At 38.9% G+C, this 26,183-nt stretch overlaps 2 protein-coding genes and 1 long non-coding RNA gene across 3 annotated transcripts; all 3 read left to right on the forward strand.

Annotated features, from left to right (window-relative positions):
- Positions 1-13,145: 13,145 nt before the first annotated feature.
- Positions 13,146-17,414, forward strand: LOC107656684 (von Willebrand factor A domain-containing protein 7-like). The gene is made up of 5 exons (XM_016444625.1): positions 13,146-13,298; positions 14,248-14,341; positions 16,653-16,766; positions 16,852-17,038; positions 17,249-17,414. Exons 1-5 carry the CDS (start codon positions 13,146-13,148, stop codon positions 17,412-17,414), a joined length of 714 nt encoding a protein of 237 aa, XP_016300111.1.
- A 206-nt stretch (positions 17,415-17,620) lies between these two features.
- LOC107656689 (uncharacterized) lies at positions 17,621-18,247 on the forward strand. The gene is made up of 3 exons (XR_001630590.1): positions 17,621-17,686; positions 17,780-17,896; positions 18,184-18,247. It is a non-coding gene; the product is annotated as an uncharacterized LOC107656689 (long non-coding RNA).
- A 14-nt stretch (positions 18,248-18,261) lies between these two features.
- Positions 18,262-23,383, forward strand: LOC107656686 (uncharacterized; the record flags this gene model as incomplete). The annotated part of the gene is made up of 8 exons (XM_016444626.1): positions 18,262-18,402; positions 18,540-18,672; positions 18,757-18,909; positions 20,124-20,216; positions 20,297-20,565; positions 20,683-20,976; positions 22,959-23,192; positions 23,312-23,383. Coding segments are annotated over 8 exons (1,389 nt in total), but the record flags the coding sequence as incomplete, so codon positions are not given.
- Between the last annotated feature and the right edge of the window lie 2,800 nt (positions 23,384-26,183).

The raw sequence follows: 26,183 nt of genomic DNA on the forward strand, positions 1-26,183 counted from the left end.
CCTTTTATTGTGAAAACCCATCACTGTACAGTCAAACTGGACACAACACTATACATATCTTGGACGGACACTTCAAACACTTCTGACATTCAAAGCATATTCACAAACGTGTAAATCCACTTCCAAGTTCAGCAGTGTTCCCTGAGAATGAGCCTTTCATATTAACTGATGAATAACAAAGCAGATGAGAGTCTAGATGACTGACTGTCATTCTTCTTATTCTCACGTCTCGTCCTGCTAGAAGTGAAAGAAATTTCAGAGCTGCTGTTCAACACAACCATTAAGAGCAGAAAGAAAGATCTGCAAATATAATTTGAGGTGAGTGTTTCATCTTTCTTGTTTTTATGTTCATGAGTGTCGTCTTATGATGTGTCATTGGTTAGTTTGTGCTTGTCTAATGCTGTGCTAAAGTCATTTTGATGATTTTATTGAAACCTTTTCATGTCGTGATCAAACATGATCAAGTGTGTCTTTCAGTGAATCGCAGAAAGCTGCTCATTCTAATATTGTTGCTCATATGGTGTGAAATCACTGTTTTTCTCATTTTACTCTTTATTACTAAGTCTGTGATTCTCAAACAATATTTCTTCATGTGCTTTTTACTCTTTGAGAGAGAAACTATCACTCAACACCTTAATGCAGGGTTCCTCAATTAGTTTTAGCCAAGGGCCGAATTCTGCCAACAATACCAAGCCAAGGGCCACTGACATATATATATATATAATTATTATTACAATTATTATATTATTGTTGCTTTTGTTAAAATAATCACAAGATGGTCTCGAGATGAATATTCAGATTTTTCCCCCAGTAGTCTGTTTTATTCAAACAATTATGGACATTTTTGCATTTAGATACAGAAGAATTTTGCCTGTTGAATATTAAAAACAAATAAACAAACAAAAAATCTGGATCTCCATGTCTGCCATGCAAATCAACTGTTCCTGCTCTTTCCCAGACTGGATCTCTTCTCTCCACTTTCCCTAATTGCAGATTCAATTACCGTATTGACCCGAATATAAAACAATGTTTTTTTCTTGGAAATACATCTGAAAAAACACGGTCATCTTATATTCAGGGTCTAGACTTTGACATGTCAATAATACACCCACAACAATAGGTGGCACCAAATATGCATAAAACGAGTGTGCCATGAACTACGTAATGTAATGCGTGTTGTAAAGATCGCGAGTGAAAACAAAAGAAAAAGAAAACCTTACAGCTGCATGAGTCGTGACTGTCACACATCGTATCTACACTGGAGCGACAAAGCATTGCAAATCATTTGAACGTTGTGTCAGTACGTTATAAATAGAACGAGTCAGCAGTTTACTGTCGGGGATTTGTCGTGTCGCGCCGCATCTAAGACAGCATCACTGATTATAACTAGTTCTTGTATGTTATTGCGTCGCGCCACGCCGCTCGCGTCCGGTGTAGACACGATGTAGGTTAATGTAGCTTTCTGATGCTGCGTTTGAATTTTCATGCCACATTATTTGAAATTAGCGCGGGCCAAACTTTTTTCTCTCACGGGCCGGATGTGGCCCGCGGGCCGCCTATTGAGGAACCCTGCCTTAATGCATCTAAAGACTGTTGATCTAATATTGTGTCTATATGATGAACTCGGACTCATTCAATAAAATTCAATGTAAGGAGCAGCATTTCTACTTCATTAACACTCTTTTACTTGAGTTCACTGTAAGTGTTGAACACAATGGAGTTACAGAAATATATATATATATGTTTTTTTTTTTTAAACTCTAATTGCAAAAGTGTCCATAAATGCATGTAGTTTGTTCACTTTTGAATGTACACCTGTGAAATATGAGGTTGAAAAAGTATGACTGAATAGCTTTATATCATAATAATGATTTATAATGAATGCACACAATCTGTGTGTGACATAATCATGCATATGCTGAAAATCTCTGAAGCACAGAGATGTTTATCTGAAGTAACTCTGGCATAAATCTGGTTTCTGGAAACCATCCAGCTGTCAAACCGGTTTCATTTGTTTTCCTGAAATGGTCCTGGTTTAACTGGTTCTGAAGATTAACATTTTTCTGCAGTGGTTTCAGTTAAAGGGGTCATATGATGTTGCTAAAAAGAACATTATTTTGTGTATTTGGTGTAATGAAATGTGTTTATGTGGTTTAAGGTTCAAAAAACACATTATTTTCCACATACTGTACATTATTGTTTCTCCTCTATGCCCCGCCTTTCTGAAATGCGTCGATTTTTACAAAGCTCATCGTTCTGAAAAAGCGAAGTGTGCTGTGATTGGCCAGCTATCCAGTGCGTTGTGATTGGCCGAATACCTCAGTGGCAAATTCTTTAAATATGAAAAACGTACTTACAGTCTGTGACTCAGAAGCACCAGACTGTCCTTGCAAAGATGGAATTGCCCCACTTTATAGAATCAGCCTTTGTGTGTAGACGGCATTGTAGTCTACTCTCCCAGGATCAGTTACAGCAAATCATTTATATTTATATACTTTACATATATAAAGTAAATAGAAATATCAGAAGCAGTAAGAGTATCATGTATCACTGTATCTGTGTTGAGCTGCTGTACTTCACAATGAATGATTGTAGGAAAGTTAAAAATGCTGTTAAACTGCAGTACATCAGTAGTCCACTGCAGCACTACTACATGTGAGTAAAGTACACTAGTGTACAGCTGCAGTATAATTATCTAAGATCTTACACAGGCACACAAGAAAATGCCTCCTTTTGGCTCAGACTCCGGCTGCATGAACTGACAAAGGACTCCTAGAAATGATCTCAACCAGAGGAACACACAGCCAGAGCTTCACTCTTCATCCTCGTGGTCATGCTGAGTCTAGCTGAACCGACAGCACAGCTGTCAAACTAGCACAAACCAATGGCATAAACCGGGGGTGTCAAACTCAGTTACTGGAGGGCCAGAGCCCTGCAGAGTTTTGTTCCAACCCTGCTGTGTAGGTACTTAATTTCAACAAGTACTTACTTAACGAGCGCTAAAAGAGTATGTACAGGCAAATCTCGTTAAGTATGAATGTGATCCGGACATCATCCGCCATGTTGATGTTATCATGTGATCTACGACGTAATAACAAGCACAACAACTTAAAAGATATGAGCGAAAGGTTTAATTCATCTATCTGTTTATTTACATTATTTACATTAATCTAATGTGAGCAGTGTTGACAACAGTGAATTCTACTATAACAGCACACATCAATCACTCACTCAGATGTCTGTTTCATGTTGTGATGTGCTCATCTGCAATTTTTTTAGAATATTTTCCTGTCACATATTAAATAGACATTTAGTAATCGTCTTTAAGATGTATATGGTTTATGTTGATCCAATTTGAAGACGTACGTGTGCTTACTGGAGCTCCCCTGTTAGCTATACATAATAAAATGTGTTTTTACAGCAAAATCACAAATATACTATACTATTTAGCATCTTTACACTTTCAACAATTTAACAGTTTAAATAAAGTCGTCACCTTTATTTATATAGCGCTTTATACAATACAGATTGTGTTAAAGCAGCTTTACAGTGTTAAACAGGAAAATAGTTTGTTTACAATACAGTAGTTCAACAAATGCGATTTTAACACAAGGAACCGTGTATTTGATTTCTAATACTCACATTTGTAAACACCCTCGTTGCTGTTCTCCTTCACGTTCGATGATGACGTATCTTCTCCCGTGGCCTCCTGGGATAGAAAAGTATCCATCGGTGAACACTTCAGAATCTGGGCTGAAGCAGTAGGACATCCGGGGATTTCTCGACTACGCTTTTATGAATACTAAGGTTTCGGATATACTAATCTCTTCACGTACAGTTTTCTCCTACTATATAGTAGGTAAGTAGGCATATTCGGATGCAACTTAAGTATACGTACGTCCGAATCTCGCAAGAATTAGTACACCAGCCAGGTCATTCTCGCATCCAATTCTCTTTGATGTTTTTTCAAAGAAACATAAGACAGATTCTTACTGAAATAGACAACTGAATATTTATTTGGGGAAATAAATTAGAATCATATTAGAATACTTTGATCCCAGCCAGTGATGATACTCAAAAAATGTAATATTCAAGTAAATTATGAAACAAGCCCTTAAAGATGTACAGCCAGTTTACTGCAGTAGACACAGACAGACAAGAGAGTCCGCCATACTTTACATTATGATACCACTATATCTCTTCACTGGCAAACAGTCACTGCTTGTATCAATTTCAAGACAATGACGTCTTGTTTCCCTTCAGAAGCCTAGTGGTCGGGTTAATTTTCTTCACAAAAGCTGTTCCTTATCTGGCGGTCACTACGAGTTATGTCGAACGACATATGGGGTCTCACTTGGGAGGCCAATCATCTCTGAGTTTAAGAGAAAACGCCAATGAAAATTGGCTAGTGGATTTTGCATGCTGAGCCACTCTCCCTGTGCCTACGGGTATATAAGGCAACAGTGCACATCCACTCATTAGATTTTTGCTTCGGAGCCGAGTGGTTGTATGAAAAGCTGTTATACTCCACAAAGCCATTCATCTGCTGTGTGTCGGGAAGCTGTTCTGGTTGGCGGTATGGCGCAAACAGCGGTGTCCCTTTCAGCGATTCCACTGGGCGCTTCAACTAAAAGAGCAGATTTCCTAAAAGAGCAAATCACGGATGATTCGCGTCTTTTTAAAGATGCCGTTTCGTCCGTGTCCTTCTGGATGCGGTCGTTTCCTGTCCTCTGACAATGGCCACGAGCGTTGTCTTCCGTGTCTGGGCATTCAGCACGCTGAAGACGCGTTCGTGGATGGTTCATGCCCGCACTGCGAGTGCGTGACCATGGCAACGCTGCGATCGCGTCTCTCCATTCTTAAAGGGAAAGGAGCAGACCCCTCTGTCACTACCCGTCCTGGTTTCTCTGCCACGAGCAGAGGACTGCCGGCTAGTGCTCTGGAAGATTTGAGGGTGACAGTGAGAGCTTCTCCGCTGGGCCACACCCCTCTCACCCCTTCCGCAGTGCTTGTCCTGTGCGGCTGCTGAGTAATTCTGCTGGACTGTCTTTTGGCGGTCCCAGCATTTCATTTGGTGTGCCACCGGGGGATCAGATGACGATTGCAGCATCGGGGGATAGGCTATTGACCTCTGTGGATGAAGATTCGGCGGGGCTGCCCTGCTCGGGTGTTGCTGCCACTGCCGAATCGGACCCAGATTTGACGGCCGTGCTTGCCCGGGCAGCTGTGTCGCCACTGCCGAATCGGACCCAGAGTTGACGGCCGTGCTTGTCCGGGCAGCTGTGAGCATCAGGTTGATGTGAGTGCTCACGGCTGGACAATTGGTTTCTCAATGTAGGGCGTGGCTCACAACCGCGTTTTGCTCTGGTTCTTTTCTTCCCGGAGGTGCATGAGGACGTGACATAGTCGTGGACGGCCCCTTTTACGGCCAGAAGCCGCTCGTCTCCTTCCTCCGTCTTCACTAACCTCGATGGCGGGGTGGCTAGGGGGTGCGTCGACATTCCCCAGGAGGAGAGAGTGATTGCAATGCACCTGTGTCCGCAAAACGCCACCACTTGGAGGAATTGTCCGCATCTCCCGTCCAAAGCCTGTAAGCTGTCGGCGGCTCTCGCTTTGTCTAAAAGACAAAGTGCATTTAAATTTATTATGGTTTATTCGTTGGTTTTTGCACCTGTATATATACACTTGTGGGAAGAATAAATTAGCATTCAAAGATCATTTGTGTTGTGAAGAGTATTTTAATCAGTACATGTTAAAAATCTGTTGAATCCCTCAGAGTAACAGCTTTAAAGAAACGAGGTGTTACAATACTGTCAAACAGTACCCATCAACATTTATCCATCCTCCATTATTGTGAATAATACCTGCATTGAGTTCACTAACATTTGTTCCCGAGTCTGGTGTATATCATGCAAATATGCAAAGCTTGTTCCTATTATCTCAGGGACAGGCCCGGATTGGCTAATCGGGAGCTCCGGGAGAATTCCCGGTGGGCTGGTCTGTTTTTTTGGCCGCGAGGGCCGGTGTTGTCATGCCACTGGGTTGTAATATGGATACTGTCCCTAGGCTGCCTGCACTCACAGCAGCCCCACTCTTTTTATTTATTATTTTATTGCAGCCCCACTCTTTTTATTTATTATTATCTATTTTTTATCTATTTATTATGCAGCCTGCAGGTTAATGATGACGTAATGATCTTTTGACTTCCCCCAACAGCGGCACCTGGTAAAAAAATAAAAGATAAAAATGGATAATAGAAAGCGCAAAGGCGGCACTGAAAAGGCCAGAATAAAAAAAGAAAGAAAGCTCTAGAAACTGACGTGGCCAAATGTAGTAAGCTGAGTACCCTTTTCCTTAAAACCAGCGAGAGTATTTGTATTTATTTGATTTTTTTTCATTTCAAGGTTTGCATATTTAAAGGTGTTGGAAATGTCAACACCTGTTGATGCTTTATTTTCCGTCAATTTAGCCACTGTATTCAATAAATACCTGGGGTTGTATTTGTTTTCTTCTAAAAGAGACTAAAAGTAATCAGATTTAGCAGTTTTTAATGCTTTTCTGTAGGAGAAGGTACTTTCCTGCCATGCAATACGAAATACTTCTAGTTCCCTTTCAGTCAGTCACTTTTGACGTCACGTCGATATCCGACGAACTGGGAGTCTCGCTAGAGAGTTTACTTCAAGTGTAAACTAAACGAGCCAATGCACATTAGCATGCGATGATTGCATCCAGCTGCCGCTGATCGCAGCGTGAGTATAAAGGCAGCAGGTGCAACACATACTCAGCTTTTCGCTTCGGAGCCGAGCGACATCATCGTTCTGCTCCTACCAAGCTTCAATTGTTCGAATGACGAGTTCAGCACGCTCAAAGGGAGCTTCTTGTGTTCGCGGAAGGCGCTACAGCGGTGGTTGAGTGTCGAGTGTCCCGTGTCGAGTGGGTTGCCCCCTGTTGTGTTGCAGGCGGCCATCTCCCCTGTGCACGACGTTGCGTCTTGGTATAGATGCGGTTCCACCCGTGCGTTTCTGGATGTGGTCGTTACCTGGCGCCGGGTGATGGTCACGATCGCTGCCTCACGTGTCTGGGCGTTAAGCATGCTGAGGTGGTTTTCATGGATGAGTCATGTTCTCCGATGACCATTTCAGAGTAGCGGACCAGGCTCTGTTACCTCAAAAGGGGTGGAGTTATGTTGCCTCTGCCTCGATCTAGTTCTCTTCCTGGCAAAAGTCAGGGGAGAACTACTTCAGGCAGTGGCACGAGAGGTTTGAGGGTTACAGTGGCGGCTTCCCCTCCAGGGAACCAATCTCAGAGGGACCGTCACTCCTCTAGCACTCTGCAACTAGTTGTGCAGCCCAAGGAACGTGCTGGGCCCTCTCAAAGGAGCATACCAGCCGTAACCTTTGGGGCTCCTCCCGACGATCGGATGTCAATCACTGCATTGGAGGGCGAGCCGGAGCTCTCTGGAGAGGAAGATTCATCTGCGCTGCCGCCCTCCAGGACGGTGGCAATGCCTGAATCGGATCCAGAGATGATGGCTATGCTTGCCCGGGCCGCAGAGAGGGTAGGGCTGGAGTGGAGACCTCCACCGTGTCCCGAGCCCTCAAGGTTGGATGACTGGTTTCTCGGGGTGGCCTGCGCTGGTTCTCAGTGCTCCGCGCCAATGCCATTCTTCCTGGAGGTGCATGAGGAGTAATGAGGAGTATCCCGAGGTGGACATGGCAGTGCGGCACTCACCGGGTCCAAGTCACACCAGCCTGCCGCCAAACCTGCACCCCGTGGTCAGACCTTGTGTTTCTTCAGGCAGGAGTGTCCTGGGTCTCCAGGCATGCTGTGGTACATACGAATGCCTCCACCACCGGCTGGGGTGCCACGTACAAAGGGCAAGCAGTCTTGGGGGTGTGGACGGGCCCCCAACTGCAGGGGCATATCAATTACCTAGAGTTGTTAGCAGTGCACCTTGCCTTGAACCGTCTCAAAGGGCGCTTACGAGGCAAGCACCTACTGGTCCGTACAGACAACACTGTGACCGTTGCGTACATCAACCTACAAGGTGGTCTGCGGTCATGTTGCAACTCGCCCGCCACCTCCTCCTTTGGAGTCAGAAGTTTCTGAGGTCGCCTCGTGCCATTCACATTCCAAGTCTGCTCAACTATGCGGCCGACGAGCTGTCACAAGCTGCGCTCCCGGGAGAATGGAGACTCCATCCCCAGATGGTCCAGCTGATTTGGACACGTTTCGAAGCCGCTCAGGTGGACCTGTTTGCCTCTCCAGAAATGTCCCACTGCCAGCTGTTCTACTCCCTGACCGAGGGAACACTTGGCACGGACACGCTGGCACACAGCTGGCCGCGGTGCCTGCGCAAATATGCGTTTCCCCCAGTGAGCCTACTTGCACAGACCCAACGTACCCCCTTCAGGGATCAGGTAGTGAACCTGCAAGCGCTGCCCCTGGAGGAGGCAAACCCAGCCCTAGCTTTGCTCTGTTCCATCCGCGCCTTAAGATGGTACGTGGACCAGACACAAAGCTTCAGTACCTCAGAACAGCTCTATGTCTGTTATGGAGGCCGGCAGAAGGGGAATGCCGTCTCCAAGCAGAGGATGGCCCACTGGATAGTGGATGCCATCACCCTGGCTTATCAGGCACAGGGTGTGCCCTCAAATGGGTAGAAGCACTGAAACTAAAAGCACTAAAATTGCTCCAGAATGTCCATACTGTAGACCTTGTCGAGTTCCTGCATCACTCTCAGCAGCCAGACGTGGCGGAGCGTCTGGTGCCAGGCCCTCACTTGATGAATCCATGAGAAGTGGTAGAGGGCTGGGTGCCATATGTAGTGATCTAAGTGGATCCCATATGTGTATTCTCCACGGTATAGTTTGAAGCCTGTGTTTCCCGGTAAACTTCTCTGCCATTCCTACAAGAGGGTTACAACCACCTCTAAATTTTCCATATGTACCTCAACAGTTATCCATATGTGTAAGTGCTTACGAAACCTCCTTTGGGAAGGATGGGGCTCCGCGGCGTCCCTGTTCCAAATAGGATGAGTACATTTTCCCAGTGTTATCCAATCTCACTGAGTGGGTAGTGCTAAAACAACAGTGACTGGCCTTTCTGCTGCGAGGCCTGGACTTTACCCCAAGGGGCGCAGGAGATTTGCACAGGACACTGGAAGGGGTAGCATCCGTGGCACTTTGGTAGGGATTCCTAGTTCGTCGGTCATCAACGTGACGTCAAAAGTGACCGACTGAAAGGGAACGTCTTGGTTACATATGTAACCATCGTTCCCTGAAGGAGGGAACGGAGATGTCACGTCCCTTCGCCACAACTGTTGTACCACCGCTGAGTGGCCGGGTCCCCGGCTCGGCTCCTCAGCGAAAACCTGAGTATGCGTTGCACCTGTTGTCTACTTATACTCGCGCTGTGATCAGCGGCAGCTGGATGCAATCATCGCATGCCAATGTGCATTGGCTTGTTTAGTTTACACTCAAAGTAGATTGGCCTCTCTAGTGAGACTCCCAGTTCGTCAGTCATTGACGTGAAGTCTCCGTTCCTGAATTCAGGGAACGAGGGTTACATACGTAACCGAGATGTTTTGTTTTCTTCCACCTCCATTTTCTGGGCTGCTCTCTTTATGGCGCAAGTGTGCTCGTTATACCACGGTGTCGGACTGTTTTCCTTAATCTTCCTTAAGTGTAAAGGAGCAACTATATCTAAAATGCTAGAAAAGAGAGTCCATTGTTTCTGTTACATAATCAAGTTTTCCTAAGCTATTGGATATGCTGAGGAATTGAGATAAGTCAAGAAGATTACTTACAAAGCAGTCTTTTGTGGTAGAAGTGATGGTTCTACCATATTTGTAACAAGGAGTTGAATTTACAGCTTTAGCTATATGGATTACACATGAGACAAGATAATGATCTGAGATATCATTGCTCTGCTGCAGAATTTCAACGCCATTAACATCAATTCCATGTGACAGTATTAAATCTAGAGTATGATTTCGACAATGAGTAGGTCCTGACACGTGTTGTCTGGGTGCGTCACTGAGTGGGGAGAACCTGTTTGATGTTTTGACTGAAAAAAGCGTGCTGAAACAGAATGATTTGTCATTTATTATTAGATCCGATGGCTGGTATTCATATTACTGTGCATATTTTTCTCTTAAAGTTGAAAAGCACTTAAGACATGCAGAATACCACTTTGATGATAAGAGTTTTTTGAAGGGCTCATCACAGAAGGTATCAAAGTTGTTAAAGCTGCTGCCCAAAAGAAAACTGAAACTGCAGGACAGTGTTTTGTATAAACATCCTCATATTTCCCCTCATTTCCTCATACTCATACCTCTTTGTTTTGGGTTGAATTACTAAAACTAAGATGTGAATAAGTACAGAGATAATAACAACGGTATTTAACATTACCAAAACAATTTCAAGAATTTTCTCTTTGGATGAAAGAAACTGGTTTTACTGATTTCTGTTGAACCGGTTGAATTACAGTACATTGTTTGGTTCTTGACTTACGGAATTATGCAATTACTGATATTCATATTCTTTTGCATATTTTTCTGCTAAAATGCTGGCAAACTAGACTCTTCGAGTCGAAAACACTTAAAGCATGCAGAATACCACTTTGATTGCGAGCGTTTTTTTGAAGGTTCGGGACTTTGTCACAAAAGGTTTCAAAGATGTTAAAGCCTGCTCAAGAGAAGAACTATGAAATAGCAAGAGAGTGATTGGATGAGTCTCTACATACTTTAGTTTACAACAATTTTTCCAGTAAAAGATTTGATCTAAAAACACCTTCATATTTTTCCTCATTCCCTCATACATAATACCCCCTTGTTTGATGTTGAAACTAAGAGGTGGACAGGCCCAGATATAACAACAATATGATCCTACTGTCCCTAGCAGACAGCACAGAATCCTCTTCAGGCTGCTGTAAGGTATAATAGACATTTCATGATATTTATCTTATTTGCCTTTAAGATTGTGATTATGCATTTTTTGTATGTTTTTTATTTTATTTTCCTTTTTCTTTTTCAGATTAAGCCATAATGACGCAAAGTTCACTCCATACAGTTATCGTCCTTTTTGTCATTCTGCACAGTGAAGTAGGAACTCTGGCTTTCAAGTTTATGCTAACTAGATCCATTACCCACCAAGATATAACAGAAAAAGCTATTTTACAAACAACAGCAGAAGTCTGTAAGACTCAGGCACTTCAACAAGGAAGAGATTTTGTCCAGGTGAGCAAGGAAAGGAATCTTTATTTTGTTGTGGCTATATAGATCAGTTTGAGGACATACATTAGTTACTACATTAGAAATACATGTTATGACAATATATTGTAACTGATTGTATGTAATCTGGATTATGTAACCAGATTCCAAAAATTAAATACTTGTAATTGGATTATATTGCATTTTAAAATACTCATAACCACATTGCATAATATGATTATATATTATTCACACAATGTCAGTAAATTATTTATAATTTATTTTTTCACTTTTAAATGTAAACTTAAATTCACCCGCAATGCAAACTGTGAAATACTATGTCTTTATATCCATAATCCATGTAACTTGCACTAATTCTCTAACAGAATGTTATTTTAACAACATAAATTATTAAACACAGCAGCATTGTGTAGGTAACTATAAAGTTTACTCTGTTCTTCTTCCAGTTCACTGGCCACTTACTTTCATGTATTTCGAGAGAAATGGGTGTATTTACGTGATGTTAATCCGACAGATCCACACGACAGCGTCCAGCACACATTATAGATCAACTAACATGGTCATTAAGGTTGTTTAAACGATGAAATTAATTTACACATATTTGACAACATTGTATCATATATGATATAATTAACAAGTTTGTGGATATTGTTATATATTGTATTGACAACTCATCAGTTAAATATTTACGATCTTATATTCTGCATAACTGGATGTTTTTAAATAAACACTGACAAAAACTATGGAAGTTTTTGGGCTGGACGATAAGACGATATAGATAACATTGATATAAGTGATCACCCAGATTTAGACCAACCTGTTTTGTATTTAAATAAAGCGTTCACAGGCATATTTGCTTTATGTATTTCCCCGGCGTCGCAGTCAGGCACATTTAAATGTCAGGAAACACGATTCCTGGCTACATGTCAATATCATGGACCACTGGATTTTTCGCCTTTTCTACGAGTTAAAACACCAAGAGAAGCAGGCCACTGATTAAACCCACTGCCTGTCACTCAATAAAAGAATCACATTACTGGGTGTTTTTGAAAGTTTTGATTTTGTTTGCTTTAATTATTAACATCACCTTTGTGAGTATGATCTCACTCGGCTTGTGAATTAGCACAACTTGAACAGGGACTTTCTAAAAGGCTTAAACACGAATAACGCTTCATGTGGCTTAATGTACCAAGACAGTAATAAAGACAAAATTGTAAAGCACATACTATGTGCAGATACGCATATGAGCCCAAAATGTGAACGCAACACGTTTATTTACATGATAAGCGTTTTCCTCTCATATAAAGAAAACACTTAATGCACCGATACAGTGATATTATTATTATAAATTATAATAAATAGTAAGTAAATGTTGCTGTGGCTCAGTGGTAGAGCATTGCGTTAGCAGCGCAAAGGTTGTGGGTTCAATTCCCAGGGAACACACATACTGGTAAAAAATGTATAGCCTGAATGCACTGCAAGTTGCTTTGGATAAAAGCATCTGCTAAATGCATAAATTTAATTTAATTTTAATTTAAGTAAATAATCATAACTAAAGCACATATGAAAGCACGTATTTCTGTACATTTCAAAATAAGGTGCATTAAAAGTCAACAAATCCTTGATTAATACTGGTTGTGCTAGAATTTTTTTTTTACAAACTTTCTTGCACTTGCAAGTTCATGACATAAGTCAGTCTGCTGACGTCTGCCCACACCATCTGTTATTTTAATGGAAGTTTACTAATATATACAGTGTGTATACAATACAGATCGAGTATTTTCTGTTTCAGCCAAGCGTACTGACAGTTGAGTCTCTGACAGAAGCTTGCTCATCTCCTACATCAGCTAAAGGTTTCCAACAAGCCATTAATACAGTTTGTGATAGTAATGCCAGGATTGATATATATCACATGTTGGATGCAGAATACCACTTCGATAACGAGAGTTTTTTGGAGGGCTGGAAGCTTATCAAAGATGGTGTCGCAGCTGTTAAAACTGCTGCAAAAGAGAAGAACTACGAAACGGCAAGAGAGCGGTTGGGTGAGATTCTGCACACTATACAGGTGTGTCATTACAAAGAGCCTTTTTACTTTTGTACACAAGGACATCAGTACACAATTATCACAGAACTGATACAATAATGCAACAATCTAATTATTTAATATTGTTAATAAGATTGTTAATAATGAATTATTATTATTCAAATATTTTAATCCTGCACCTCAAAATATCTTAAATGTTTATGTGCAGAATTTCAATTTAATTGTAATCCAGAAATTATTTTTAAAATGAGACAAAACATTAAAAAAAAACAATAGGGTTGAACAAAGCAGCAGAACCCAATCAACCAAGTCAATAAGAATCGATTGATAAAAGGGATAGACCAGTTTAGATAAGGGGATGTAAAATAATTTCAATATGATATTTTCCATAACTAATTAATTAGATTAACACATTAAATCGACAGCCCTAATTTAGCTATGCATGTAAGGAATAATTGACGACGGGCTGTTGAATTATTAGAAAATAATGCACACCCGAGGTGGTGATGCGGCCACAATGCGAAGCGGAGTTACACCTCAGGTGTGCATTATTTTCTAATAATTCAACGTAACGGAGTCAATTATTCCGCTTATACTACGGTTACCACACCTCAAGACATTTTTCAGATTATGTATTTCAAGACATTCATCAGGTTTTTGTCGTTAAAGCAAAGAGTATAATTTCATTAAAAAAAATTAATTTAATATTTCCATATTAAAATAAATAATGAAAATAAAAATCCATATTAATAAAAACACTAATTAAAGGGATAGTTTGCTCAAAAAAAAAAATCTGAAGATATTTTTTGTTATGTCTATTTGACACTTTTCACATTTAACACAATAATGGCTTTAAATTATAATTTAAATTGAGGGTAATTTCTGAGCCAGATTTATGTGTGATTAATTTATACTGTAAATGTGTAAACACAACAATTTTTGTCACTGTCCTCCTTGTATGACTTTACAGGATTTCTACAGTCACAGCAACTGGATAGAACTGGGGAATCGATTTCCATACTCCAACCTGATCAGACCTGATAGACAAATAGAAAATATTGCAGGTATGGCAAAAATTTTATGTGGCATTATGTCTTTTTCTGTTTTATGCATTTCATGTCTTCATACTTGTCAAACCAAAAAAGCTGTTTTTAATGGTACATTTTCAATCAAGTTGTTGAAATTATTCCCTGGTCTGACTGAACTGATCTCAAACTAATTGAAGTCAGTCTCGATAGGTATAATCCACATGATTGATTAGTAAGTTAATCAGTCATTGAATGGAAAGCCACTATAAATCCACTAAAAAAAGGCTAGATGAATAACATGTCTCAACAACATTTATTCCAGTTTTTAAAAATACAGCTTCAAGTTTTCAAGATGAAGAAGAAATTCAGAACATCAAATCCAATATTCTAACATTCAAAACACAGAAATTCATATCGTACAGAAAGTAGGGCTGTGTCTGAAATCGCCCCCTATACCCTCAAATAGGGCACTATTTGAGGGGACAGCCATTTTTAGTGGTGTCCGAAATCTTAGTGGACATCAAGTGCACTCATTCAATCCCACAATGCACAGCAATAATGAGTGTACTGATGTATGCTCAATGTCTAGAGAATACCCATAATGCACTGTTAGTTGCGTCCCAAACAACTATAAGCCTATATGGATTCCCAGCGGTTGGGTTGTTTTGACCCAGCGGTTGGGTTGTTTTGACCCCAGCTATTGGGTTGTTTTGACCCAGCGGTTGGGTTGTTTTGACCCAGCGGTTTACAATTGCTACCCATTAAATTACAAACTTGCTCAATTTAATAATAGTATTTCCCCCAATTGTTCTTTTTGTCGTCACTCTTAAGAAACATTCAATAATTTATTTTGGGATTGTGCTTATTGTAAAGTGTTCTGGGTTGATTTTTCCAATTTTGTTAAAAATATTTACATTCAAACATCTCTATAACCCAAAAATTTTATTTTTTGGTTACACCTTTGAATCTAGACCCTTCTCGCTTTAAATTTATTATTAATTTAAATTGATAATTTCTTGCCAAATAGTACATTCATAACTGTACATTTTCAAAAAACTCCTTGTTTGTTTTCAGGAAAGATTTTGATGTTTATGTAAACACTTTAAGAGATTCTAATAATGCTATTGCATGGAATATTTCATGGTGGGATTCTTATAAGCTAACATAGTATGCCTTGGTTTAATGTATGTAACCCTCATTGTCTTGTGGCCACAACATATCACGTTCCCACAAGTTCCACGAAAACTAAGTGAACCGAACATGTCTCCTCCCGGTCACTGTATTAACTGGCCAAAATGCTTCGTTCGACTTTTCGGAGACCATCTACTCTTCCATGCGGATGACCTCTGACCTACTTTCTGTACGATCTGAATTTCTGCGTATTGAATTTTAGAATATTGAATTTGATGTTCCGAATTTCCTCTTTATCTTGAAAACTTGAAGCTGTATTTTTAAAAACTGGATATTTGCAGTCTAAGAATTCAGAACCAAACATCCGCTGTTTGAAAATGCATGTCTATAAAACAATAAAAAAAATAAAAAAATAAAATAAAAATTTTAATTGTGCTAAATCTCAAATGTTCGGTATTCAAGTAAAAAAAATCAAATTCAGAACTTAAATGCTACATAATATTTATTAATATTTAATATTTTATAAAAATTTAATATTTAATATGTTTTGTTAAATGACACGTCAATAATTGAAATTCAAATAGTTTTGTCATATTTTAAGCTCCATATATCTCAGGGATGTGCACAGAGGGATGGCTACAATGGCAGAGAATTTTTGGTATAAAGCAGGATTTTTTTTGTATAAAAGTATAAACTTTTAACATGCCCCAAAGCAAAATACTCTGACAAAACCAAAAAACAATCCCACACAGTCATTTCTGTCTGTATCAGCAGTTCATTAATATCAAGGTCGCACACTATTCAGAATTTAATTCAAGAATAACAAATAAAAAGTAATAAATAAGAATGTTTTTCAATCCTGATTCAAATCTTACATTTGAATTGTGCTACAAGATACTGGATTGCATTATAAAGCTTGAAATGTCACCAATAGAATTTTGTGTTTCATTTGTATACACTTCTTTATAGTTGAACAAATCTATGGACCCCGGAATAACACATCCTGGAATGTCATTCAGGGAATAATGGAATTGAATTTCTTACTGAATTGCCCTTTTCGTATTTCTAATTCAAACTTTCTGTGAGGTGTAACCAATTCAATTCAAATTCCATTTCCTAAATTGAAAGGGAGTCAATTCATACAAATTTACCCAACTCTGATTATTATTACAAATATTGGTTCAGTTCAACTCTAATTGGATTTATATATTTAAAGGAGACAGACCTACTTGTAGAAACTGTGATGATAACTGTAGCGACAACATCCTGAAAGACATCATGGATGAGAAAAAACTGACATCAGGATACTTTGGATTGAAAAAGCCAACTGGTACTGAATTCATACTATCACCTAATTCAAAGAAACAAATGCATAACGTTGGTTCACACTAATAAATCTGTTTTGAATATTGCAGGGAAATGTAGCCATGGAGATTTCTTAGACTTTTCAAGTTTATCAGAACCTAGAGGTGGAATCAATAAAGATACACACTCATCCAGCCATGGTGACCTTCATGAGGCTGCTGCAGGTGTGGCTATTGCTGCGACCAGAGAACTACTGGAGGACATTAGAGGTTTCCTGGGAGACTCTAACTTTTTGAGGTTGGCCTACTAAAAAGATTTTTTTCATGCCTGCTGATTGAATGAATCACTACATCTGTTATTCAGAGATTGCTGAGTACTGTTGACCATAGGCCACAATAATGTAATGTCGTTGAATTAAAATAATGTGGGGTTTTACATGTAATGCAACCAGTTTTTACACGAATTTAAGATGTATTTCTTTTCTCTTTTTGGGTCACTTGCTCTTAGACTGATGGGATTCTCTCAGAGTTCAGTTCTTTGCTTTGCTATTGATACCACAGGCAGCATGGGTGATGACATTGATGAAGTACGACGAGTCACTTCTGACACCACAGACAGAATGAGAGACATTGTGTCAGAGTACATTCTGGTGCCATTTAATGACCCTGGTTAGAGACATTTTTATTAATTGTTTCTTAATTTCACTGAGAATATGTGTGTACCTTCACAGACATTACAGACATCTGAACTCAAGATTACTTAAAACTACTAATTATGCTTGGAAACATGATATTATTATTATTTAATAACTGACCCTTTTACACTCCCAAAGACTTTGGACCACTAATAAGAACAACAGATCCTGATGAGTTCAAATTACAGATTAATGCCCTTCAACCCTATGGTGGAGGAGACACACCAGAGCTCTGCCTCTCAGGACTCCGGGTATGAGAACATCAATGAGTGTGTTGCTTTAATTATTTAAATCTACTCGTGTCCTATACAACATACATCTATTTATTTATGTAATTTTTCCAGCTGGCTCTGACTGGCTCACCTCCCCAGACTAAGATATTTGTTTTCACGGATGCGGATGCAAAGGACAAAGAGTTAAAAAGCACTGTGTTGGCACTGATTGAAAGCACAAAGTCTGTAGTACGTATTACAAGTTTCTTTTCATATTATGGACATTTTGCCAATTAAACAAGCTGCATGCCTGCATCACACATTAATACACAGCATTAAGTTATATTACCCGATAGCATCTCCTGTCCGTGAGTACTAATATGGATGTTATTCATATGCATGTTCAAAATTCAGAAATGTTTCTGGAAAATCTCATTATGTTCTAGTATTTTCTTGAAAACCAAAAACCTTTTCTTTCCTATTTTCACAAACTTTAGTCAGTCAATAAGTCACATTTTCTCTTCTACTTTTTATAGGTGAACTTCATGTTGACTAATGGTCTTGGTGCTCGTCGGAGAAGGAGTGAGGATCTGAATCAAGGACAGAATCAGCATTACTCCACCAGGATCTCCAATCCCTCAAATCAGCTTTATGAGGATTTAGCGCTGGCCTCTGGAGGGCAGGCGATTGAAGTTACCAAAGCAACACTTCCTCAAGCCACCAGAATTATAGTGGATGCCTCCACATCTTCTCTAGTAATGAAATCATCATCTCAAACCATTTACACAATGCAGTATTTGTGTTATTATGTATTTCTCCGTCGCATGGCTGGCAAAGAATCCTTAACGTTTTTCATTGATGAATTATCCCAAATCTAATTATGTGTCTTCAGGTAACTGTTTTCCAAGCCGTAAGGAACCCAGGAAAAGAAGAATCCTTCTCTTTCATTGTGGACGACTCACTGAAAAATATGACTATCTATATTACAGGCACTTCTCTAGTGTTCAACATCACAAGCCCATCAGGTGTATAGACAAATACCGAGACAGGTATTGCATATGGGTTATAATATTATCAGTTATCTTGAATTGCATTACTTACCTCCACAGGCGATTCTCAGACCAATGAAGGATTAAACGGAAAACTAGGGTTGGTTGAGCATGTTGGCAACTTTTACACAGTGCGTCTGACTATACTTGATCAAGTAGGCCTTTGGAACATCAACATTAGCTCATTACAGCCCTACACCATCAAAGTCCTTGGTAACTTTTTGGTTTTACATCTCTTTCATTTACAAATGTACACAAGGCACTAGTAGTACACCCAAAAATGAAAATTCTGTCATCGTTTACTCACCCTCATGCTGAGCCAAACCTGTCTGACTTTCTTTCTTCCGCGGATCACAAAATAAGATATTTTTGAATGTGTTGGCTTTTTTTTAATCCAAATGTCAATGGGGTCCAAAACTACATTGGACACCACTTACTTTCACAACCCAGGCTCATGGGAAAATGTGACTGGGGTGACAGTTCAGCAAAACATACATTACGGTGATTCTTGCACATATAACAACACCATAAAAGCAAAATGTCAAGTGGCACTAAAAGCATGTTGAGTTTTATTTGAAACAGATGAACGTGTCTGGAAGTGTTTTATTATGCTGATTGTTGTATCACTGCAGGTTAATGCTCTGTCGTGTTTAAAAATAACATATCACCTATACACTAAACCCTACCCTACACCTAACTGACAGTGTTAAAAAAAAGCAAATGTGAGATAAAACCGCACTTGTTGAAGCAACCGAGCCATGGTAGCATGCTTCTACAAATCTTTCATCATGGTTTGTGTTTGTCGTACCCGAGTACTCCACATTTCAACTGTAATGCTGTACCAGGTGAGCTACTGAGCATGTTTACTACTTCAGAAAAGCCATCTGTGATGCAAATGTCAAAATTATTAGTTTACAAATCATGCACTATATTAAAAGTGTTTTGATGTCACAACATAGCATTGTACACGGAACTGCTAAAAAATAAGTCTTTATCGATTGATAGTCTGCCCCGTAATCATAATTTGTGTGAAACGGCATTGTTGTTGGTGTTTTACTGCCACTACTGCTCATTTCAGCTGGAAACTACATGTGTATGTACAAAAATCTAGGCCAGTGGTCTCAAACTCAATTGCTCTGCACAGTTTAGCTCCAACCATAATCAAGCCCACCTGATCCAGCTAAGCAAGGTCTTCAGGATTACTAGAAGCTTCCAAGCAGGTGTGAGTTGGAGCTAAACTCTGCAGAGCTGTGGCCCTCCAGGAATCGAGTTTGAGACCACTGATGAAGTCAGAAGCACATTTTTCCAGTGAGCCTATAGGTTGGAATTTGAGGTTCAGAGCGACAGGATGGTGAATAAAAACAAAGACAGAATTATCATTTTTGCATGAACCATCTCTAAGAGCCATTCACTTACTGAATTACCAGGCCAAAGTGACATTGACTTCCTCTTCAACTTTGTGGAGCTAAGCGAAGGTGCTCATTCAGGCTACAGTGTATTGAGTGGCAGACTCCCAGCAAGTGAGTGAACATAAGACCAATTAGCAACTTTTTAAGCTTCTTGTATTTTCACTCTCTTTATTGTTCTTTCCCTGCTACAGACAGTAATGTTACACTGTTGCTCACCATCATGGGTGGGGACACGGTTACCCCCACAGAGGTGGCTCTTGTGGAATCATCAGGATCCCAGAGTATTAATGGAACTCTAGAAAAGATTGCAGATGGGAAATTCTTAGTCACAATGAACAGTGTCCCAGCAGGAGAATTTGTTGTCCGTGTGATGGGGGAGAGGAGTTCTTCACGGTCATCAAATGGTGGCTTTCAGAGGCAGTCCATCACTCAACACAGAGCTTCGAGTCTGGTTATTACTGTAAGATCAGGCTTTTTAACATTAGTCAACAAATACACATTTACCACCTTACTTACAACTATTAACAGCATGCATTTTTCCATACTCATACTATTCTTTCTCTATTTATACACTTAGGCCCGGACAGATGAGGTGTGGGAGCCTGGGAAGACACTGAGCATCCCTTTCACAGTGGTGAACAATAGCTCTGATGTACTCTTCAGTATTAATGCCAGGAATGACCATGGGTTTGCCACAGTATTTCCCAGCACCGTGTACGTTGGAAGTGGGAATAGTGCAAATAGCACAGTAACTATCACTGCACCCCCAAACACTCCTTCAGGCACTCAAGTGACTCTCACCATTGAGGCAGAAACATCAGCGAAAAGTGATTTCAACTATGTTGTTCTTAAGCTTACAGTTGTTTCTCCGGTAACTATCTATCTAAACTACCTATTTATGAATCATGTGGTTCAAAACAAACACACACACACACACATATATATATATATACGGGGGGTTTCCTCCGAGGAGGCAAGGGAGGCAGTGTCTCCTCAAAAAACTAGATGAGAAAATAATCGATATTACAAACATAAATCGCAAATATGACTAAATATGACAAATAAAAGTATAAAAGTCACTCGTTTTTATAAAGTAACACTGTCCCACAGCGACACACGCAGGTAAAGTTACAGCGGAGGCTTGCCTCCCTTCGGTCCATAGACTTACAACAGAGACCCCAAAGCGTGCCTTGACTTTACTGGGTTGTAATTGAGAATGAATGGGGAAAGTCACGTGAGAGGAGGCAATGCCTCCGTCGCGCTATAATTGGATATGATCGGTTATGATTGAATGTGATTGGTTCGTGATTAATCCCGCCTCTTGTTTTCGTGCGAGCTCTCGGCCTGAATGAAGAAAATGATGGCGTTTATTGACTAAATATAAAGTAAGTAAACAACTCTCCCGCTTAGATACCACTGCTTTGAGTCACGTCAAAATAAAACTTGAAATGGTCTGAAAACGTGATGACTGCGTCAGTTTTTATGAGCATGCAGCGTGATGAAATGAGAGATATATCTTCGTGTCTGTGGCAGTGTTTACAGGGCTTTTATGACGATGACCCGAAAATAAGTTGACTATTAAAAAGAACAGCTGAACATCAGTTCACAAATAAAACACATTGGTAACATTTTACAATAAGGTGTCATTTAATGTGTTAACTAACATGAACATTTATTACAGCGTTTATTATTAATCTTTGTTTACATTAGTTAATACAAATACTATTGTTCATTGTTAGTTCATGTTAGTTAACCGTGCATAAACTAGTGTTAACAAACGCAACTTTTGATTTTAATAATGCATTAGTAAATGTTGAAATGAACATAAACTAAGATTAATAAATTCTGTAGAAGTATTGTTCATTCTTAGTTCATGTTAACTAAAGTAGTTAACTAATGAACCTTATTGTAAAGTGTTACACTTTTGATTTTAATAATGCATTAGTAAATGTTGAAATTAATATTAACTAAGATTAATAAATGCTGTAGAATTATTATTCATTCTTAGTTCATGTTAAAGTAGTTAACTTATGTTAACTAATGAAACCTTATTGTAAATTGTTTCCAAAATATTGTTCAAATTGTTACTGCCTTTAGTTATTATTTTGGAATAAATATAAAAATGCATAAAAACGCAATGAAATGTATAATTAGTATTAAAAATATTAAATAAAAAAATATTAATAAAATACAAAATAGAATTATATTTGTTCTCTTTTTATGTAATGTTTAACCAGGAAAATTTATATGTATATATATATATATATATATAAAATTCACGATTTAAATGTACTATTTATTCCTGACAGTTGGGGGTCAAGAAGATTAAAATAAATAAAAATATATTATTACTTTTATTCAGCAAGGACACATTAAATTGATTAAAAGCGACAGTTAAAAATGTAAAAATGCATAAAAACGCAATGAAATGTATAATTAGTATTAAAAATATTAAATAAAAAAATATTAATAAAATACAAAATAGAATTATATTTGTTCTCTTTTTATGTAATGTTTAACCAGGAAAATTTATATGTATATATATATATATATATATAAAATTCACGATTTAAATGTACTATTTATTCCTGACAGTTGGGGGTCAAGAAGATTAAAATAAATAAAAATATATTATTACTTTTATTCAGCAAGGACACATTAAATTGATTAAAAGCGACAGTTAAAACATTTATAATGCTAATATTAAGACATCTTTATAAAAAAAAAAAACTACTATCCCCAAACTTTTAAATGCCAGTGTAAATATATTCGACCTGGTTATCTTTGACATACTATATATTTTTTTTATGTTATGTAATATTTTAATATCTGAAATAATTTCCCCTCCACAAGATTACAGACTTCACCTCTCCAGTCTGTGAGATTGTTAGCGTAAATGCTAACTGCTCAGGCAACTGTAGCCTGTCGTCATGGGAGCTCTCAGCTAACCTTACTGATGGAAATGGGACCGGTATCATGTCTTTGATTCTGCGTCAGGGCCTTGGAACCCTCAACACTACAACCATAATCGGGGAAGAAGGTGTAAACGTCACTCTTGCATTCTACAGCGCCTCTTGTTGTTCTGAAGTAATGGAACTGGTTGCTGTAGACGGAGCTGGCAATGTTGGCATATGCTTAAAATCAATAACATCTGCTGTTACTACCACACCCAACACCTCCATGTCTACCACTTCTACAACAAACAGCATGACTACAGCAACTACAGCTACAACTACAGCTACAACAACAATATCGATGACTTCCACTCCCTCCACTAATGCCACAGCCGACAGTGCTGGATGCCCTTTTGATCCACCTATCAGTTTTTGGGTTAGTGCGGGAGCCTTTCTGCTTTTCCACGTGTTATGCTTCTAACCTTTTTATATTAGTTGCCTTCACACTTCTATTCTATCACGCCTGCCAAGCATTTTTGAAATGATCAACACTGAGTCTGTGGTTTGACTTTTGCCTTTTGCAGTTGATTCCTGTATTGATTAATAAAGGTATATTAATACTTGATTATTTAATATATATAACTAAGATAATCAGTTTGGGATCTGATTTGACCTGGGCTGCGTTTCCCGAAAGCACCGTAAGCCTAAGCTGATTGTAGCTCCATTGATGACAATTGAATTGATTTTTTTAAACAGACAAATGGTGATGGTATTATAACTTACACTGACAATTTGAAATCATAAAAATCAAAAGTCTGTACACATCATACTATACTATGTCATACTATACACATCAACATGACTGGCTTTATGAAAAGAGGCAGTTTCTTGTGATTTATAGATTGATCTGTTTTTCTTTTTATACATTTTAACATGTATGACGATTATATTAAATATAACAATATTGCTTTATGGGTCGTGCATTATTGTTTTGCTGAACATAAAAGAACACATGGGTATAACTTTACTAATGCTTAAGAATACAGTTACTAATGTAGATAATCAAAATTATGTAGAGATAATATTTGAGATAATCAAAATGGTTAAAGGCTAATATTACTGTACATTGTAACATAGCTAAGAAAAGTTAGTCAACATGAAATGCTGACTGCAACTCAGTTTACTTCAGAAATCTGATGTATTTCTCAGTAAAACAGAAAAAAAATGACTTGATTTTAATCAAAAATGTCCATTTCAGAATGGAACCAGATGGTTTATAGGAAGGAGTTGATGTTGACCACCAGAAAAAGAAACCATTATTACACTTGATAAAAGACTTCTTATTTATTATTTGGAATAATGTGCACCAGTGCATCTTCCTTTCCAACGTAATCAGCCACAAGAGCACAGTAGTGTTAAAATCCATGTAATTTCATGTTTAAATGAACGGTAGGTACCAATGTGAGAATTGTCTACCTTGTGAAGTCTAGAACGGTCGTTGGTGTTTCACCAAAATGTAAATCCATCCACATCGATCGCAACCAAAAGGCTTCTCACGTGTGTGGATCCTCATATGTGTTTTGAGGTTTGAAGAACCCTTTCCCACAAAGGTTACAGCCATAAGGTTTTTCACCTGTGTGAACAGTCACATGTTTTTTGAGGTTACTTTGACCTGCGAACTGCATGCATCTGAATGATGTTTCTCCTCTGTGGATGCTACGGTGTCTTTTGAGACTAGACACCTGACTAAATCGTTTACCGCACAGTGTACAGGTATGAAGCCTCTCCCTGTTATGAAGTTTTTGATGCAAGAGGAGAGTGCTGGGTTGAGAGAACGCTTTTCCACAATGTTTACACGTAAACTTGTCTTTCTTTCCTTTGCATCTGAGGAGAGTCTGACTGATTGAAAGAAAAGCACGGCGTGAAAGAGGACCGATTGAGAAATGTCCTTACCTTCATCACCTTGTGTTAAATGGCCTTCCATATCAGGCATAGACAAGCCATTAGAGTCCATTAGTAAATGTGCATCTTCACCTATATCATTCATTTCTGGGTTTTCGTCCTCAAGGAGATCAGGTTGCATTCCACTGGACTGCCAGAGGAAAAGATCATCGATGGTGAATTTTATGATTTGAATGTTAAAAGCAATTTTTTGCAGAAAACAATTGTTTCTGTATTCTAGACATACTACCATGAAATATACAAATTGAATATGATTTGTTGGTAATACTTTACAATAAGGTCCCATTAGTTAATATTAGTTAATGCATTAAGTAAAACTGTTAGATTTTAGTTAATAAAGATACAACTGTTCATGTTAGCTTAGATCTATTAGATCCAATAATACTATACACTGACAAATAAAGCTTTGAAACAAATTTCACTCAGAAATTGCTAGTAAATTTCACAAATAATTACAAAACAAAAAACATGACATTTTGAGGCAGAAACTGAAATAATATTTTCTTGTAACAAAATACTCCAATAATCTTTATTTGCAAATTTGAAAAATCTTTTTTTACTTTAGATTTGAATAATGTATTAGTAAATTACATTAATAAATAATGGTGAATTTTATGATTTGGAAGACGTCACTTCCTGTTTGTTGCTGCTGTGTGTTTTGAGTTTGAGCTCCGTCAAGTTAATTCTTAAATCTTAAAATCAATTTTATACACCATCATTTCCGTTTCTATAACATGTGAATATATCCCCTATCGTATTCTACAACAAAAACAATCAGAGCGCCTTGTTATCTACTACTATGTACTAGTTTTATTTTGATTTCCCAAGTCGGCTATTAACTTATAGCCCGTTAGCATTGCCAGCGTGGTTGCCGCTAATCTCGCTTACATTGCTAATACTCTATTCACACACATTACCATTGTTTTACTCACTGTTACTTGCTTTAATGGCGGATGTGTGTCTACCTTTGAGTGCAGGTGAGGATACGTTCGAGCTGGAGGCCGTGGAGAAGCAGATCCGCGATCCGCTGCTAACTCTCCCACCACCTCTACTCCGTGTGTTTCTCTGCACAGGCCCGGTGCACCCAGGACGCGATCTTTCCAGATGTCCTTCAGTCCGGCACCAGGACACCACCACCCTGGGTGCAGCACCCGCAGCGGAAGACGCGAGCCAGGCCCCGGGCGACGACCTCTCCCCCTCCGCCGCCTCCGGTCTTCGAGAT

This window comes from Sinocyclocheilus anshuiensis, unplaced genomic scaffold (genome assembly GCF_001515605.1).
Source record: "Sinocyclocheilus anshuiensis isolate Anshui unplaced genomic scaffold, SAMN03320099.WGS_v1.1 scaffold3192, whole genome shotgun sequence".
Taxonomy (NCBI): domain Eukaryota; kingdom Metazoa; phylum Chordata; class Actinopteri; order Cypriniformes; family Cyprinidae; genus Sinocyclocheilus; species Sinocyclocheilus anshuiensis.

Coding starts and splice junctions, on each gene's coding strand:
- LOC107656684 (XM_016444625.1), top strand. CDS start 13,146: ATGTTGGATGCAGAATACCACTTCGATAACGAGAGTTTTTTGGAGGGC. Junction 13,299..14,247: donor AGATTCTGCACACTATACAG/GTGTGTCATTAC, acceptor ATGACTTTACAG/GATTTCTACAGTCACAGCAA. Junction 17,039..17,248: donor GGAGACTCTAACTTTTTGAG/GTTGGCCTACTA, acceptor ACTTGCTCTTAG/ACTGATGGGATTCTCTCAGA.